Raw genomic sequence first — 20,062 nt, forward strand, 5'->3', positions numbered from 1 at the left:
AGATAAAAACCATTTAATTCTCTTGCCTGCATGAACAATCTTTGTTTCTTCTTATAACATTTTCCTCTCTTGTTTTTCCATGTAGAATGATCACACCCACTTTGGAAATAATGACTTTGGCCCTCCTCAAGAAAAAACTCATCAACCTAAAACATTACCTGCCATCAATGGTGTGACATGTTATGCAAATCCAGCTGTCACAGAGCCCAATGGACACATCCATTTTGATAATGTCAGTGTGGTATCTCTACAGGTATTGCCATTCTCTCTACGGCATCACTTACACTCTGAGAAGCCTGCAGTGCATTAGTATTTTGCCCATTTAAATGTGTCAGGCTTTTTCCTGTATGTGTGGAAAACGTAGAGTGCAAGTCTGTTACTTTTCCCACTTTCCCTCCATGTATTTACTACAAACACATGAATTAAGCATGAAATTGTGAGTTTCTGGGTCAGAGGCTTTCCTGTTCTCTGAGACTGTTTAACTATGTAAGAACTACTTAGATGTACACAATAATGTGTAGCAAAATTAATTCAGAGCATTTCTCTTATTTTGCAATTCTTTCAAGATTCCAAACCAAAGAATCCTTTGGAGTGATTTTGAGATTGAAAGAAGACTTGTAAACTAAGAAAATTGTGTTTAGGGACTTCCTCTGTGGCCCAGTGGCTAAGACTCTGCCCTTCCAATGCAGGGGCCATGGGTTCAATCCCTGATCAGAGATCTCAGGTCTCACATGCCACATGGTGCGGCCAAAAAATTAAAAAAATATTTTTGTGTTTATTAATTGACTTAGAATTTGTATTTCAATTTTCTAAATAATGTTAATAAGTTTCATTTCTTGAGCAAGAATTATATGCCGGGTAATAGGCCAGGTGGAGCTAGTAGTAAAGATTTCTCCTGCCAGTGCAAGAGACACAGGAGATGTAGGTTCGATCCCTGGGTTGGGAAGATCCCCTGGAGTAGGCAGTGGCAACCCTTTCCAGTATTCTTGCCTGGAAAATTGCATGGACAGAGGATCTTGGTAGGCTACGGTCCATAGGGTCTCAAAGAGTCATGCTCTACCGAGGACACACACATACACAATAGACCAGGCACTTACTTTATCTCATTCATTTTCCTTAATACCTATTAAAAGTAGGATTATTTTCTATGTATTAGGACTGCATGTTGTAACTATTAGAACTAAAAGGAGAGTTTATTTTCTCTGTGTTAGAATTATTTGGACCTCATACCCAAATGATGTGTGCAAAAAGGAGAATTTATTGGGAAGATAGTGGGACAGCCAAGCTACATCCCTGGAACCATTAGAATCATTAGGACTCCCTCTCCTTCTCCTCTCTCCTGAGAGTCATTCTTCTTTTTCATGGCGGACCAGCTCCTTCATAAATGGGAAACATAGCCACTAGCAACTCCTGAGATTTATGTTTTATAATTTCAGCTACTGGATGGAATTGACCTGCCTCTTTCAGTCCTAAATACGAAATTTCTGGCAGGTGTCTCCTTGGTCCATCTTGAATTAATGTTCGCTTTTAGACTCATCTCCGTGCTTAGAGGATTGGGCCCTTTGTATGACCCCAAGGGAGTATGAATGCAGCAGATGAGAGGTTATTATAAAAGGAGACTGGGATGCTGGTGTCGTCGGTGTCTATTTCATTTGACAAATTAAGAAAGTAGAGCATTAGAGGCTAAATAACCTCTCCAGGGTCTCTCAGTTCATAAATGGCAGATCCACAAGCTACAAAGTTAAACACAATATTAAAAGAGACAATTAAAAACAAAATCAAAAGGAAGTCAGCTGAGAAAAATAAGCAGGAAAAAAGATATTTGGAAGAGGTTTTATTAGTGCAGATGACCTGAATTTCCTTCTGGAAAGAAAGCATGATTGGTCTTATACTTCTTCCCACCTGATTAAGGAAAATCTCAAGTGTGTTTCAAGAGGCAGTTTTGTGTGAACACTAAGCTAGGAGAGGAAATTATTTCATGCAACTTAATGAATGATGCTTTCAGGCAAGACTTTGCAAAGAATATGTAAATGTTCAAATAGATAATTTCTTATAATAATTTAAGCTAACATTTACTAAATGTTCAAGGACTATGCCTAGAACTTTAGATAAATGATCTTATTTGATCCTCATAACAGCCCAGGAGACAAGCACTCTTATAATTAGGAGACTGTGGCTTAGAGAGGTTAAATAAACCCAAGGACACATAGCTCCTAAGGATGAAGCTTCTATCAGAACTGAGGCCATCTGATGCTGAAGCTTGCTCTCGTATATGCCTTGCTGGATTACTTTCATCTTGTCACTGCTCTGCTAGAATCAAGATAACATTAATTCTTAATAAATATTAATTTTTGTAGGGGGAAGAAGGTAATTTGGCCCAAGGTCACTGCTTTCTGAGGGCAAATAAAATTGAACTGCTCAAAGTTTTACTTTAGTTTTAAAGTCCTAGGGCTCCTAATTTATAATTCACAATGGTCAGAAGACACGTTTGTGGTCAGTACAAGCATTGTGACAGGTGTGGTCCTAGACATGATCCTGTTTTACATAACTTAGAAATACCAATCAAAAGTCCATAGTTTCTCTACTTCTGGTGCCAGTGCTAATATATAGGCTTTCATTCATTTATCCAGTAAATGCTGATTAAGTACCTGCTCACTATCCTAGGCACTGGGGATTTAGAAGCAGACAAATTCTTGTGAAACTTATATTCAGCAGAAATAGACAATATAGAAAAGAATAAACAAGAAAATATGAGGGGGACTTCCCTGGTGGTTAAGATCAGCCTGCCAATGCAGGAGACATGCGTTTGATCCCTGGTAGCTAAGATCCCACGTGCTGGGGAGCAACTAAGCCCCTGAGCCACAACTACTGAGCCCATGGTCTAAAAGCTCAGGAACCTCGATTACTGAAGCTCACGCCCTCCAGAGCCAACGCTCTGCAACAAGAGACGCCACCTCAGTGAACAGCCCGACCACAGCAACTGAGAGCAGCCGCTGCTTGCTGCAACTGGAGGAAGCCCACGCCCAGCGACAAACATCCAGCCCTGCCATAAATAAACAGAAGAGAGTATCAGGTGGCACTATTTTGATGAAAATAAAATAGTTTTCATCAAATTTGCATAGATCTGATGAAAATTGTGGGTGATGTGGGAGTGGCATGTGGAGGCTTCTTTGATCAGGAACAGTCCCTTAAGAGGTCAGCAGAGAACTGGATGAGAAAGAAGAAACAGCCATGCAAATATCTGGGAAAAGAATGTTCCAAAAGCTTTGATAAGAACCAAATTGGTCCCATACAAGGGAGCTGGAAGCTGAATGGCGCCGAGTTTCCCAACATCAATTCTGGAGACCAGTGGCGCAGTTCTTTGAATACTCTGAACAGAAACAACTGTGGACTTGTCAGCCTGGGTAAGCTACGTCTTGTGAGAGAGCAGAATAAATTTGGGTGTCTGGAAATCTACTTCTAGAAATGAAAAGTGCACGTCAAGCAGAGAAGGAACATGCCAGATGACTGCCATGAACCAGGCCTCGACGTGAGCCCATAAAAAGTCCCGAAGCTCTTTTCCTCTGGGGACTACTTTCTGGCCATTTTGGTTGCAGGTATAAACTCTAGTGAAGAGAGATTCAAACAAATTGAGCTGCATACTGTTATTTTCAGTTTTCCCGTCACATTGCATTAAAAAATGGAAAGAAGCAAAATTTAAAAATACTATCAGGGTCCAAATATTGCTTTAAGAGACAACAGATAAAGATATATGAGTCATACTTATTTTGATAATAAAGTTAGGCTATTTTCTAATCTTTTATATGATAAGAATATATTCAACGTAGGTGACCCCACCTCAATGATTGAACATGGCGTGTAAAATTCATCGTTCATTTCGATGTCCAAGTATTGTCCCAAGAATTTTGTTGATGATTCCTGTTTTTACTATTTTGATGGAGTGAAGTTATTCCAAATTGACGATAATAAGCACGAGTTAAGAAAAGTAGTTTAATTTGACATTATTATCCAAAGAACACAGGTTATGTAACAATCTGGATTATAACGACATGATTCATGTTTTTTATGGAATATAGGAAGAGCAAATGAAATGTTAAAGAATAATTAAAATGCATGACTTAGGGATATCTTTATCAATACTCATCTGGACAATTTTGATTCATCACAGAATACTCAGAAATACTATCATGTTTAAGTTTGGTTGCCTTTGCTATTTTTTCTATCTTCACTCATATGAAAACTATAGCTTTACATGTATTTTTTAAAAAATTTTGTTGCCATGGAGACTATTTATCACAGTTGGAGGGTAGAAGATATTTAACAGTTTGTTAGCTTGATAATAACTTTTAAATATTTAGACAAATGGTGTGAAGCTTCCTTAGTACCCTTGCTTCAGTCTTGGTAAATGTTAGCTCTGTAGCGTGTGTGGTGTGTGTGTGTGCTGCTGTGGGTGTGTAGGAGCGTTTGTGTTCTGGGGGAACTATAGAGACATAATGAGGAGGCAGTTACGAGGGAAGAAGAGGAGAGCAGGAGGCCATTTCTCGTTGTTCAGTTACTGCCCCTAAGTACCATTTCCCATTTCACTCCCTGACACTTGCTCTGTTCCTCTCTCTGACTACTGCACAAAGGTGGGGAGAAGTCACTGCTGTATCTTTGCAGCCAGGTGGGTCTTTTCCCCCTAACTCTACAGCTTTGGAAGGACTGTGTTTACCAGATTGCTCAAGCATGTCAGGCACTTTGGGGAGTGTTAGCGCTTCAAGCCACTAGGGGGCGCACCTAGTCCATTCCTACAGTGGTCTGTCATCACTCTTTTCTAAATGAAACCTCCTGTGCTTTCATTTAAGAAGAGATGCTATTAAATAGGAGATGCTATTAAATATAAATGCTAGAAGCCATTTATTCTTCCCGCAGAAGAAAAATTAATATCAGCCATTTAAAAAAGTTGACTATTGTGAGTTTTATGTTGAAAATTGAAGTGTAATGATGTAGAATTTAGCTGCAAAGTGTGGTGATGTTAGGGACTTTGTCAGTGATGGATAGGACATGATACTCTACAAATACAACATTTTTGAGCTGCTTGGGTCTCCATGAAAATCCAACAGATTTTAAATATAGTTCATTCATTCAAGTATTTATTAATGTGTACTTGGCCTTATTCTGAGTACTGAGATACATCAATGGGACAGAACAGACACACTTTCTGCCCTTCCATCAGTTCAGTTCAGTTCAGTTCAGTCGCTCAGTCGTGTCCGACTCCTTGCGATCCCATGAATCGCAGCACGCCAGGCATCCCTGTCCATCACCATCTCCCGGAGTTCACTCAGACTCACGTCCATCGAGTCCGTGATGCCACTCATCCATCTCATCCTCTGTCGTCCCCTTCTCCTCCTGCTCCCAATCCCTCCCAGCATCAGAGTCTTTTCCAATGAGTCAACTCTTTGCATGAAGTAGCCAAAGTACTGCTTTAGCATCAGCTTTAGCATCAGTCCTTCCAAAGAAATCCCAGGACTGATCTCCTTTAGGATGGACTGGTTGGATCTCCTTGCAGTCCAAGGGACTCTCAAGAGTCTTCTCCAACACCACAGTTCAAAAGTATCAATTCTTTGGTGCTCAGCCTTCTTCACAGTCCAACTCTAACATAACTGAAATATTCTGTAGTATACAGAAATATTTTACACAAAAGTGGAACGCATCCTTTTTTAAGTACAAAAATCAGAAGCTCTGTATGTATGTTGTGGGGCTTGCTTCCTGCTCTTTTTCCTCTATTATGGGGGGGTGTTTCTTTGTTCTTACCTGGAGATAGGAGGATGGTGTCTATTCCTGGCTGACCAGGAACATTGGGAAGGAGGGTGGGTGAGGAAAGGGGGCTGAGACCCTGTGAATATCTGACCTGATACCCTTGATTCAGTCCCATACTTCACTCCAGCCTTCAGTTTGCTTTGTGTCCTAGAACTGAAGGCTTTTCTGGTTCAGTTTTCCCAGAGGGTAAATCTCTAGTCTTCATTTGAAGTGGTTTCCTTGCTGAATTGACTTGGGAGCAGTCGTCTGATGCTTTAAGTGCTCCCTAAATAAACTAACAACAAATTTCTTTTTTTTAAATTGATTTTTATTGGAGTATAGTTGCCTTACAATGTTGTGTTTCTGCTGTGCAGCAAAGTGAATTTATACGTTTACTTATATACCCTCTTTTTTTTTTTGGATTTCCTTCCCGTTTAGGTCACCACAGAGCTTTGAGTAGAGTTCCACGTGCTATAAAGTCAGTTCTTATCAGTTATCTATTTTATGCATAGTAGCAATAGTGTATGTATGTCAGTCCCAGTCTCCCAGTGCACCCCATCTTTCCCCCTTGTTTTTACTTCCATCCTTCCTCTGCCGCCTTCAGAGGTGCTTGCTTGGTGCCTCAGTTCCCCAATGCTTCTGAGGTTTGGGGCCCTGTCTCAATTTGTTTCTTTCGACTTTTCTCCTCTGTAGAGTCAGAACTTGTCCTCCTCTTTTTCATCCTCCAAAATAAATATCTCTGTGCTCTCATCTTCCATTCTTTCATTCCTTGTGACTTTATGTCTTTTTTTAGTCTTTAATTTTAGGAAATTTTAAGAGGGACTATTGGAGAAGGCAATAGCAACCCACTCCAGTACTCTTGCCTGGCAAATCCCATGGACGGAGGAGCCTGATGGGCTGCAGTCCATGACGTTGCTAGGAGTCGGACACAACTGAGCGACTTCATTTTCACTTTTCACTTTCATGCATTGGAGAAGGAAATGGCAACCCACTCCAGTGTTCTTGCCTGGAGAATCCCAGGGGTGGCAGAGCCTGGTGGGCTGCCGTCTTTGGGGTCGCACAGAGTCGGACACGACTGAAGCGACTTAGCAGCAGCAGAGAAAAATATGTGTCTAGTTTGTCATACTGCACCGAAGACCTGTTTACTATATTATATCATATATTTTTGAGCATCATTAAAAACAGAAATCAGTTATTTTCTTTTATGGGGTTATACTAGCAGTTAGTTAAAATGGAAAATGATACGTGTATGAAATTATGTAAGAACTGGTTCTCATTGGTCTTGGTTGACAGATTCTTACGAAAGAGTTGGTTGAATTAGACACAAATGATGTCCTTACCCAACCGTGAGGAGGAATTCTGAGTGCACCTTGGTTGTTCGTGGCTTTAGTTTCCTCATTGGATCCATCTCCATGCTTCCTTGCTCCTTGCAGACTTTTATCAGGCGGTAGCTAGACAGTGAAAATTTGTACCTGAATCCACTCTGAGTGTAGCCCATGTTTGACTAATACTAACTTGCTTTCATTCATCTTTAGGGAACGCTTTCTCACAGTTTCAGAAATAACTGTTGCAAAAAAGTTTTCATTACTTCACAGAATTCTCAACCCAAACTTTTCTTGCTTTAATGATCAGACTGTGAAGGTTATTTGGAAACTCTGTGAACTTTGCTGTCTCACTTCATCTGTTACTTCCTGGCTCTGTGTCCTCGTCCATATCCTCATACACTCTCCACCTTCCTTTTTGTGTCAGAACTTGTATCCTTTCTCTTTTTTAAGGCTGTGTGCATGCTAAGTTGCTCAGTCACGTCTGACTCTTTGCGACTCCATGGACTGTAGCCGCCAGGCTCCTCTGTCCATGGAATTCTCCAGGCAAGAATACTGCAGTGGGTTTCCATTCCTTTCTCCAAGGGATCTTCCCAACCTGAGGATCGAACCCACATCTCCTGCTTGGCAGGTGGATTCTTTACCGCTGAGCCACCTGGGAAGCCCCCTCAAATATTTGTGTACAATTTACTCCATAATCTCTGAAATTTCTCTCTGGAATGATACAAGTGATTTTTCTAGGCAACAGACTATATTCTTCACATTCCTTCATGTCCTTTCTGAAGCATTCCTGTAGTTCAGCATGCATTTGAGTACCCTTTATTGGCTAAATGTTAGGAACAGAAAGGCAGATTTTTCACAGGATTTCCTTCCTCTTGGAATTACTCATTAAATGGTTTCTGTGACATGACACTTTTCTTCTTGTCCCATTTTAGCTACTACTTTCTTGATGTTTTCTCAGAATCTCCTTTTCTCTGCAGGACAACTTGGGGGAGGAAGCAAGGGCTTTGGAGTTGCACGAGGCCAGTCTTGTGTGATTTGGGGAAAGTTAGTTAACATCTTGGAGAAGGCAATGGCAACCCACTCCAGTACTCTTGCCTGGAAAATCCCATGGACGGAGGAGCCTGGTGGGCTGTAGTCTATGGGGTTGCTAAGAGTTGGACACGACTGAGCGACTTCCCTTTCACTTTTCACTTTCATGCACTGGAGAAGGAAATGGCAACCCACTCCAGTGTTCTTGCCTGGAGAATCCCAGGGACAGGGGATCCTGATGGGCTGCCATCTATGGGGTCACACAGAGTCGGACACGACTGAAGCGACTTAGCAGCAACAGCAACAGCAGCAGCAGCAGCAGCAGCAGCAGCAGCAGCAGCAGCAGCAGCAGCAGCAGCAGTTAACATCTCTGAGTCTGTGTTAACTCATCTGTTAAATGAGGAGCAAAATTCTTCATAAGTTTTTGTGAAAATTATTTATTATGGGCCAACTATGTAACAATGTGTCTGATGTTACACACACATAATCAGTTTATATTTCTCTCTCTCTTTCAGTCACCAAGTTTTTTTTCTTCTCTTTCCTTACTTTTTAATCATAATGATCTTATTAAATCTTTTCACTTCAATTTACATTCCTCTGGGATTAACTTTTGAATCTATGTGCATAATTATTAATATTTACAGATCATAGTTTAGAAGAGGGCTTCTTATATTAAGCTATGAAGGCTTTTGAATCTGTCTGTAGTTTTTTTAGTGGGACAGAGAAGGTAAAAACATATAAAACTCCATGCTTTGTCATCTTGCTTATTTACTGTTTTAAAAATTTGAGTGACTTTCCTGGAAATTAAATTTTTACTTTTAAAACTTGAAGGCTTTTTGGTAAGAATGACAGCTTTCTGAATATATGCTGTTGACTTCTGTCTGATAGACTAAGAAAACTTGAAACATTCAAGTTTATTTATTCATTCACTGGAATAAAACTTTAAAGTCCAACATACCATGCCCCTTGAATCATATTATCAGTTTTTGCCCTGCATATTCTTTCAGAGTTGTTTCAGCTACACACTCATTTGTCCAGTTATGTCTGTCATACTCCGACACATTCAGTTCATTTGAAAGGACATTAAAGTGACACCTTAATTATGTAGGGAAGACATTTGGTTGTCACGTTGTTGAAATAGTTGGGGTGCATAAAATCTTTAAAGATTGAATTGAGTTGAAGTTAAGTGCTGTTAACTTTGAAAATCTGATACAGACATTGTATACAGATAAATTCTAAAGATGAAAAGTTTAGTGATATAAAATGTAAAATTTGTCATTCCAAAGATAAGATAGAGTGCCAGTGAATAAGGTCACAAGATTAGAGGTAGTACATAGAATCTAAGCTAAATCAGAGCTAAAATAGAGAGGTTTGAAATGTCAACTGAAGCGACTTTTCAGAAAGGCAAACTATCCATGAAGGACCATTTTTGCTCTTCAGATAAAACAATGTCTCAGATACAAAAATTTGGCAGAAGCATTTTAGTTGACGTCCAGTGTGGGGAGGGCCGTAGGGTTGTCTGTTGTTCCTTAAATTAGCCAGTCATTTGGCCAGCTAAGACATCCCTGTTCTTACACTGGGAGAGATAGCATCACCATTGACACAGAAAATTCATAAAGAATGAGTTGGTACTACCAACTCCGAGGCCAGCTGGGAGAATCAAATAATAATGTATATGAAAGTGTCTTGTAATGTACCCACAGTGAAAGTATTAGTCGCTCAGTTGTATCGGACTCTGCGACCCCATGAACTATATATAGCCTGCCAGGCTCCTCTGTCTGTGGGATTCTCCAGGCAGGAATAATGGAGGGGGTGCTATTCCCTTCTCCGTAGGACCTTCCTAACCCAGGGATAGCACCTGCGTCTCCCACATTGCAGGCAGATTTCTTACTATCTGAGCCACCAGGGAAACTCCAATGTACCCAAATCTACACTGTGTAATCTGTTTGAAGGACAAGCAGTTGCTCAAGGGTCTCAGTCAGGGACTGCTATTATAGTCAAATAAAAAGGGAATGTTTTAGTTGATCATGTGATAAACACTTATATATTAATGGTTAATATTTTTATAGAGTTTTTAATTTTAATCCATTTGTGTGTACTTTCAGGTCCATGCAAACATAATTAAAATGTTTTGATTTCTGGGTATAATTTACAGACCTTTAGGCTTTCTTTTGCCTTTGTAAATAGATACACACAATTTAATTTCTGTTGAATAATTCATATTATAAAATATTTAACATTTTTTTAATCTAAAAAAGGAAAAGAAAGAAAAGATATTGAAAAATAAGACATTCCCAGAGAAGACTTCTCAACTGCCCTAGAAACTGCCAGAGAAATCCTGACTAATTTCTATCTCATATACTTTTTGCCAAAGAATCTTTAAAAATTCACTGAAATGAGTGAGTACTCCTCATAGTGGACAGAAACCTTTTGTGAGTTATCAGGATAAGATGCCAAAAATTGCTTGGTTTCCAGTTCGATTTATAAAGTGCAAAGCAAAAGAGAAAACAGAAGATCTGTTTGATGTTGGTGGGAAGGAAGGAAAGACATTTGATAAGAGTTCTGGTTAGCGTTGGTCTGTCTTCGCAAGAGTTGGTCTCCTGGGGTTGAAAGATCAAAAGTGAGTGCATAAGCCTGTGCTTCAGGGAAAAATTATAGTGTGATTAACAGAAATGAAACAGTCAGAAAGAACGATGGAGGAAGGAGGGGAGGAGGAAAGATGATTCAATTTTCTCTAAATGAAAACATTTTTACTGAGGCAAAACATCAGTTCAGTCACTCAGTCGTGTCCGACTCCTTGCAACCCCATGAATCCCAGCACGCCAGGCCTCCCTGTCCATCACCAACTCCCGGAGTTCACTCAGACTCACGTCCATCGAGTCGGTGATGCCATCCAGCCATCTCATCCTCTGTTGTTCACTTCTCCTCCTGCCCCCAATCCCTCCCAGCATCAGAGTCTTTTCCAATGAGTTAACCTTTTGCATGAGGTGGCCAAAGTACTGGAGTTTCAGCTTTAGCATTATTCCTTCCAAAGAACACCCAGGGCTGATCTCCTTTAGAATGGACTGGTTGGATCTCCTTGCAGTCCAAGGGACTCTCAAGAGTCTTCCAACACCACAGTTCAAAAGCATCAATTCTTCGGTGCTCAGCCTTCTTCACAGTCCAACTCTCACATCCATACATGACCACTGGAAAAACCATAGCCTTGACTAGGCGGACCTTAGTCGGCAAAGTAATGTCTCTGCTTTCGAATATGCTATCTAGGTTGGTCATAACTTTTCTTCCAAGGAGTAAGCGTCTTTTAATTTCATGGCTGCAGTCACTAACTGCAGTGATTTTGGAGCCCCTCCAAAATAAAGTCTGACACTGTTTCCACTGTTTCCCCATCTATTTCCCATGAAGTGATGGGACCAGATGCCATGATCTTCATTTTCTGAATGTTGAGCTTTAAGCCAATGTTTTCACTCTCCTCTTTCACTTTCATCCAGAGGCAAAACATATATATATATGGAAAAGTGTACAGCAAACAAAATAATTTACTATATACTATGGATGCCTTAAGGTACTAGGGCTTGTCTCATAGAACTTCTGTGAGAAAGGTTGGGGTACATAGCTGGACTTGTAAGAAATGGGTCATCAGGTATGTCCATATGTAATTTTACTGAATAACAACAAATCACTCTCCAGACTGTTATACTTATTTACACTCTCCTCAGCATCAGAGGAGAATTCACATTTTCTCCACAATTGGAGAATTGCTTTCTTTAGTGATTGTTGGACATTTCAGACTTTAAAAAAATACCTATTGCTTATTTAATGACTTTGTAATGGTGTCTTTCTGTGATTAGCCTCTGTTTATTTCTGATCACTAGCGGTTGAGCATCTCTTTATATGCTTATTGGTCATAAGTTTCCTTTTGTGTTTCTTGTTCATCTGTCTCACACATTTTTAGTTGAGTTGCTTATCATCTTTTCTTATTGATTTGTATTGCAGAAATATTATTCTCAGACTTGTTAAAATGGCAAGGAATACTTTAAGATTATAGAAGTAGGGGTCAACTCTTGCTATAGAGTAGAGAGGTGGGGCTCAACTTGGAATATAACAGAGACAGCTGAGGATTTATGTCTAACAAGCAGAGTGAGGCAGTCAGTGGATAGAGAATTACTAAGTGGAGACATTCAGAGTAGGAGGGATCCTTTTTTCTTTTTTTTGGCTGCACTGAGCTGCAGGAAGAACTTCCCTGACCAGAGATGGAACCCATGTGCCCTATAGTGGAAGCACAGAGTTTTAATCATTGGACCACTGGAGAGTTCCAGGAAGGATCCTTGTTAAACCAATTTGACAGAATCTTGCTAAAGGCAGACCAAGATGATCAGATATCAAGAATACAGGGATTTTTACTAAACTGACTTAGCATGAGCCCTGCTACAACTGGGCTCTGTACACTGGGGCAAAGAAGCCTGAGAGTGAAGTATAGTTGAGAACTGGGCTCAGAGGATCCTGGCTAAAGCTTAGTCAAGGATAGTCTTTGTCATTTGGAGGAGTTTTGTATATATTTTGGATGCTAATCTTCATTGATTAAATGGATTACAAATATATTCTCAAAGTCTATGACTTCTTTTTTCATGTCATTTAAATTGAATTTTGTCAAGTTTTAACTTAAATGTAGTAAAATATATCAAGACTTTCATTCAAGATTTTTACTTTCTGTATTTTGTTTAAAACAGGTTCCCTTTGCCAAAGTAAAGAAGATAGTCTTCTGTATTTTTTTTTCAAAAAGGTTAAAGTTTAATATTCCATGTGGAATTTATTTTTGTGTATAAGTAAAGGACCCAGTTTTTTTCTTTCTGTATAGATAAGCAGTTAATCTAGCTTCTGTTATTGAAGAGCACATCTTATTGCTGCCATATGTCAAGTTTCTGTATATCAATGTGCTTATATCTAGACTTTGATTTGTCTTTCATTTGTCTATTAACAAATTTCAACCTTATTATCTCAATGCACTATTATAATTTATAGTGAACATTGAATGTCCTAAGACAAGGCTCTTTACCTTCTTGTTTTCAGTGAAAATTATTTTTGTTCTTTCATGTCAATATCATTTTGGGGATTTTTATTGACATTGCATTGGACTTAGAGATAAGTTGAGGGACAGCTAACATTTTTGTGAGATTTCAGATTTTCTTTGTGTTGTAATTTTCTGTAGAAATGTCTTTAAAGTGTTCTGTTGGATTTATCCCTAATTACTTTGTAGCTCTGTGAGCATTATAAATGGTATCGTTTCCTACTCTATTTTCTAATTATTATGTAGAAGTAAATTGAATTCAGTGTATTGATTTTAATCCTGCAGTATTGCTGAAGTCTTCTATAATTCTTTGTGTTTTACTTGTTTGCTCTTTTGGATTTCCTATGTAGATGTCACTGAGTAAATAAGCAAGTTTTTTTCTTTATAATTGTTATAACACTTTTTCTTGTTACATTGGCAAGGATTCACAGGATACTATTGAGTAGAAGTAGTGATAACTGGTGTTTTGTCTTGTTTCTGACTTTGATGGGCACACTTTTAAGTTTGGAAGGTGGCTGGCTCTGTTTTTTTTCTTTTAATAGATACCATTAATTCGATCAAGAAAGTTCTCTCATATTCAGAATTTACTAAGTATTTTTCTCAATGTTGAATTTTATTGGAATTTTTTTTCTTTTTCTGTACTATAAACAAGTATGGATAATCTATACTTAATTTTTTTTCTTCTAAAATTGAGACGTCTTAAAGTGCAGTGGAAGACTAAATGAGTAGATAATATTTTCTGGCAAAAATGGTGTCATTTACGAACTCTACAGTATTATTCACTAGGTATCATTGATTAGTAACATGAAAATTAGAGCAACTTTGCTTTGTCAAAAGAACTTGAGCCAAAATAATGCCATGTGCAGCAGCATGGATGAACCTGGAGATTATCATTCTAAGGGAAGTAAGGCAGAGAGAGAAAGACAAATAGCGTTCAATATCACTTATATGTGAAATCTAAAAAAGTGATGTAAATGAACGTATTTACAGAGCAGAAATAGACTCAGAGACGTAGAAAACAAATTTATGGTTGCCAAAGGAGAGGGATAAATTGGGAATTTGGGGTTGACAGGTATACACTACTATATATAAAATAGATAAACAGCAAGGTCCTACTGTATATAGCATGGAGGACCATATTCAATATCTTGTAATAACCTATAGTGGAAAAGATTCTGAAAAAGAATATCTATATGTATATAATATATAGCTGAATTACTTTGCTATATACCTAAAATGAACACATCACTGTAAATCAACTATATTTTCATAAAAACTTTTTTAAAATAAGAACTTGAGCCAGATAGATCTGAGTTGAAATTTTGACTCACAACTAGTCGGGTTACTGTACTTCCCTAAAACGAATTTTCTTTTCGTCTTTAAATTGGCCAGTGTCTCTCCCAATAAGGATTATGGTGAGAACTAAATCAAATATTTAAAAAGTAATGAAGAAGCGTAGCTGTGAAGTAACATTTTATTGCTAGCACTACCATGCTACCAGACATCACCATCTTGCTGAGAAGGTGTGGGGATGAAGGGAGAGCAACAGCAGCCAGCCTTGTGTGTGGCCTCAAAGCCACAAAGTTCTCTATTTCAATCGCAGAATAATTAGGCAACTTTTGATTTCGAGTAGGAGCGTTGGTATAAAGTTGTGGGCTCTGGTCAGGTTCATAAGCACAAATCAGCGGGAAGGAGGAAAGCATTTTATGCCGTGGGTTTTCTGTGACGTTATGGTTGGGTACATTGTGAAGGTTCAGAATTGATGGATTGCTTTAGTATAGGAACAATTTACAGTCAAGAGTTATGTTTATGAAGTTTTCCAGAATAGTTGAGAACAAGGTTTTCATGGATGTTTGCAGAAAACAAAACCAAATAGCAAGTCTGAATAAAGAATATGAAGGCAGTTGAACTCAGAGGTTATTTGTTTTCCCTTTAGACCAAACTTCTCAGTGTCCAGGTACATTAGAAGAGACTTTGGTGCACAAAGTCCCACTTAGTAGGCAATTCTGTCCTCAGCGGCACTGCAGAGGAATACAGAAGGAAACAGCCAGGGGCTGGGGTGAGATGGAGCTAGGTTTCCAGGTGTAAATAGAAGACGTCTCATAGGTCTTCTGGATATCATACTCTCGTTGATAAAGTCTTTGTTTGCATTGCCCTAGCACAGAGTAATGATTGAGAATACTTGATAAAGAAAATAAATGCTCAGGGGTGAAAGTAGAGAGTGCTGTAGTAGGTACCTTAACAGCTATTATGTTTAATCCCTACAACAACCCTGTGAAATAGGTGTTAAGTCTGTTTACAGATTTAATTAAGACTCAGTTAAATAAGTCACACAGACAATAAATGGCAAAGTTATGATGAGATCCCCTCCTGGAGTCTTGATTTGTAACCTCCTGTTCCTTCTGCATATATGCATGACATGACCTTCCTAATGGGAACATTGCTCTAGTCAGTTCTGATTTCTAACAATGAACTTACAAGGGAACTTCTGCAGTACAACTTGAGGATTGCCGGCAGAGTGAAACCTCATTAATTTCGATTCTACTTATATATCATAACTAATAACGTATGATTTGTTGTATTTTCCTTTTAGACTGGGTTGGAGAGTACTTGAAGGTGAAAGTGAAAGTCGCTCAGTTGTGTCCGACTCTTTGCGACCCGATGGACTGACATACAGTCCATGGAATTCTCCACGCCAGAATACTGGAGTGGGTAGTCACTCCCTTCCCCATAGAGTACTTTGGGTATCCTCTATCAAAATTGCTTTTGAAATAATTTGTTAGGAAGATGCACCTAAAGTTTTCAAGTTCTTTAAAGAAACACCAAATTGTCATTATGGAATTGAGATGCCCCGTTAATCTTACCCATACAACATGGTGGGTTTTCTGAAGGCCTTCTGCCACACCTCATGCTGGCTGTGGATTTTGTTTGTTAGTGTGAATTCTTGGAAGCAATAGAAGTGTACTTATCTAAACATGTCCTATACTAAATTGCTTTCACTAATCAAGCAGGACTTGTCCTTATTGAGAAGAATTAGTGACATTTTACTCAATTAGGCTTGATGTCAAGTTAATGTTTCCCCCATTAGTATAATGAAGAATTGCTGTGTTGCTTTGTCGTGCACCCTGATTGATTAAAAAATTGAGAATGAATGCCAATACATTTTTCTTTTGAAAAATGAGAAAAAAATAAGAGGTTCAAGTAAATTATTCTGGGCATCAGAAAGAGTTGCCTAGTTTTATTGTGTCCTTGCTTAATTTTATTATGCAAGGCAGCATAAGCAATGGAAAAAATGTAAATATATATTCTATTGCTGGTGTGTCTTTAATATCAGCTTTTTCAAATTTTTTTAAGGTTGAGTTATAAAAGATATCCATATCATAAACACTGAACTTGCCAAAATAGGCCTCTTTATATCTCCTGTTTGCTCATTTAAAAATATTTATGTGGTGCTGTGTTCTTTACATGCTACATCTTGCAGTTTGGGAATACTGGATCAAGACCTGGTGAGTAAGTTTTACTCAGTGGATTGCATGATGGAAAATTTGCCAAAGTATGGGATGTTTTAGTGTAATGAGTAAAAGTCATGTCCTGAGTAGAAGCTCTTGGGGAGGTAAAATTTATTCTATATTCTATTATTCCGTGTTATATTTATTCTGTATATTTCAAAAACAAGAATTCTAAATTAGAAAGATCACAAGGCTGAAGTATCTTGCAAATGAACTGTGGTCTTGTGAAGATGTTTTTTGAGTTTGATACTGCTACAGTCTGCAGCAGAACATCAGCAGATTGTTACACACACGCGCGCACACACACACACATACACACACACATCCCTTTAGGTATTTATCTGCTTATCTTTTCCTATCCAGTTTTATGTCTGAGACAAATGTCCTGATCACACATAGCACTTTTATAGCTATCAATATTTCACTGGTTATCTTAGTGAATAAAAATAATTGAAGGTATTTAAGACCAAATTAAGTATTTGCTGTTAGTAAATGTACCATCAGGTTACAGTCAGATCGTTGATGGGAGGTTAAATTTGATTTTCCGGTGTACTTGCTTTTTAGATAGGGGATTTTAGTCCCTTTTTGAGCATTTCAGTGCAATTAGGTTAATAACTCATTTCTGTTAGTTAAGTTGTGACTTTCTCCTATCTAACTTTGCTTGCTATGTTGATCAGTGGCCCAATATATCCAGATCTGTTATAAGTTTGAGTTTTTATCAATCAAAAGGAGAGATCTTAATGTGTAAGCCTCCATTTCTTTCTTTTTTTAATATTAAAACTTGATTATTCAGTTGGTATTTTTTTTCAAACCTTAAACTTTTTATTTTGTATTGGGGTATCGCTGATTAACAATGTTGTGGTCAGGGGAACAGTGAAGAGACTCAGCCATACATATACATGTATCCATTCTCCCCCAAACCTCACTCCCATCCAGACTGCCTCACAACACTGAGTTGAGTTTCATGTGCTATGCAGTAGGTCCTTGTTGATTCTCCATTTTAATATAGCAGAGTGTACATGACCCCATTTCTTTTTAAAATTATTCTGTTTGCTTTTTATTTCTGACATCAAGTATCAGAGCATTAAAAGTAAAAAAAAAAAAAAAGAACAAACTTTACTGAAACTTCTACTTAAGATTATCAAATTGCTAATGAGCATGACTTTATTAAACCTTCACAGCAACTCAGTGAAGTCAGATTAAAAAAAAAAATTCAATAGCTCAGAAGGCACCAGTAAAGATTACTTTTGAAGTGTTAGTAAACCATGCGTCTGGCTTGATGCTTTCTAGTTCATCTTTTATTATTAGGTTGTAAAATACATATCAGAAAAACTGAAGTGAGGGATCATCAATAGTTTTCTAGGTTGTAAAAAAAGCAAATCGAGAGATTGTTTTACATTTGGAAAGTAAAACTGCAAAAATTCTTTACTGGGAGGGTGTCATTTTTGCAGAAAAATTCTCTTGATTCTTTGTAGTTTTTGTGACTTTGACCAAACTTTCAGTCACTTAACTTATATCTTAAAATAATAAAGGCAGTCTTAAAATGAGCCTTCTTTTGGGGTAACGTTTCATGTTCTGAATGATATCCTGGTCTATAGGCCAAATCAGTGAGGCTGTGTTAATGGGCAGGAGGATGGGATTTAGTTTTTCATTCTGTCATTCACTCATGTATCCTGTGATCACACGCCCAGTGCCGATCTCTGTTCCATACCCTGGAGATATTGTGGCAAATTAGAAAATGTGTCTGATCTCTGGCACTCTGTGTGCACACAGCCTAACCTTATAGGATTATAGATGCTGTGCAGGGAATTGAAATGTGGTAATGTGATGATGTCTGCATGCAGTTTGAGTGGTCAGGGACATATTTAAGCTAAAATACAGACTATAGGAAGCAGCTATGCATGCAAAGATCAGGGAGAAGAAGGTCAGGGCTGTGGAAACAGAAAGTGCAAAATCTCCAGGGTGGGAAAGAGTTTGGTTGGTTTTAGGAATTGAAAGAAGGTCAGAAGTGTTACTGTGTTCTATTTAAATAAGTATTGACCATCTCAAATAAGCACCTAGATCTAAAATTACATTTTACTAAATGTAACAAATTCAGGAAGGGGCAGTCAGAAAATTGTATCTTTCTCCCCGTCTGTACTTCAGTCTGTAAACAAAAGATTATATGGAGTAGATTTGAAAGCTAGAGGATGGTGTTTTATCCCCTCAATGATTGGAGGTATTATTTTTAAGTGTGTCTGAAGTGTTAGCAAACCTCAGCACATCAGCTTAGTGTATTCTACTCAGAACCAGAGGTACTTGAATCTGGTACCTTTCAGGATGGAAACTGGCAATAGCAATAAAATAACCCATTATTGTAGCAATAAATTACTGAACTCAAAGTTTCTTATCTGGAAAAACTCAGTCCTTCTGAGCAGCCTTTTCTGCCTTCTATTGCGTGGGCTTAAGAGTCAGATCATCTTGGTTCAGTGGCTTTTCCATCTCCAGTGAGGTGGATCTTGGTCCTGGCCTTACCTCTGCCACCCACATGACTTCATCTGTGATTGGATGTTAGAGGGACTCTTCTCAAGGCATTTAGAAGAGTACCTTTCAAATGGTAAGCACTTGGTGGTGTTGGTTGCTTTTGTTGCTACTATGATTTCCAGGCTCCTTTCCTCCAACATTCTGACCACTCGGGGTACTCAGGGGCCAGCTTGCCTGCCGATGGACCAGACCCAGCGGCTGCAACTGGGACCCTTTGGTCCCTGGTCTCTTCCTGATGTGGACAACTGGCCAGAGTGCCCTGACTGGTAAGGAACAAGAGACTTTATTGACCTCTCTCCCCTTCCCTCTCTCTTTCCTCTCCTTAACCCTTCCTATCCTTCCCTGTTTTTCTAGTCCCCCAATTCTGGACACAGGAATCTGGTCAAAGGGCCCTCAGCCTGAGCTGAGGATTGGAGACTGATCACCTCCTCTTGGCAGAGAACTCAAATTCTGGTTCTGGTCTGGTCTGATTTCTGGTAGGGCCGAGTTCCAGTCCTCCCTTCTCTGGAGGCCCAGGGAAAAGTCCCATAATGCCTGGGCATCTGTAGGTGGCAGGAGACGTCTGTAAGGCCACCCCTTTCACCCCCCTCTCCCGCCTCCTCCCTCTTCTTCTTTCAACCTGGCTTCCTTTCCTCCCTTGAAATCTTTGATGTTACTACTTGGATCTGAAGTTCTGTGTCTCTATAGGAGGTTTTCTGAGAGACTGTATTCTTGTATTTAAGGGCTTCCCTGGTGGTGCAGAGGTTAAAGCGTCTGCCTGCAATGTGGGAGACCTGGGTTTGATCCCTGGGTCGGGAAGATCCCCTGGAGAAGGAAATGGCAACTCACTCCAG

The 20,062-nt window shown here is 38.9% G+C and overlaps 1 protein-coding gene across 1 annotated transcript in view; it reads left to right on the forward strand.

Moving 5' to 3' along the window:
* Positions 1–20,062, forward strand: part of SLC39A8 (solute carrier family 39 member 8) — an 81,810-nt gene that overhangs the window by 39,939 nt on the left and 21,809 nt on the right. The window contains exon 6 of the mRNA XM_068975151.1: positions 86–253. Coding sequence (XP_068831252.1) covers positions 86–253 — 168 coding nt within the window. The remainder of the gene's footprint in view (positions 1–85; positions 254–20,062) is intronic.

Source organism: Capricornis sumatraensis, chromosome 7 (assembly GCF_032405125.1).
Source record: "Capricornis sumatraensis isolate serow.1 chromosome 7, serow.2, whole genome shotgun sequence".
NCBI lineage: Eukaryota > Metazoa > Chordata > Mammalia > Artiodactyla > Bovidae > Capricornis > Capricornis sumatraensis.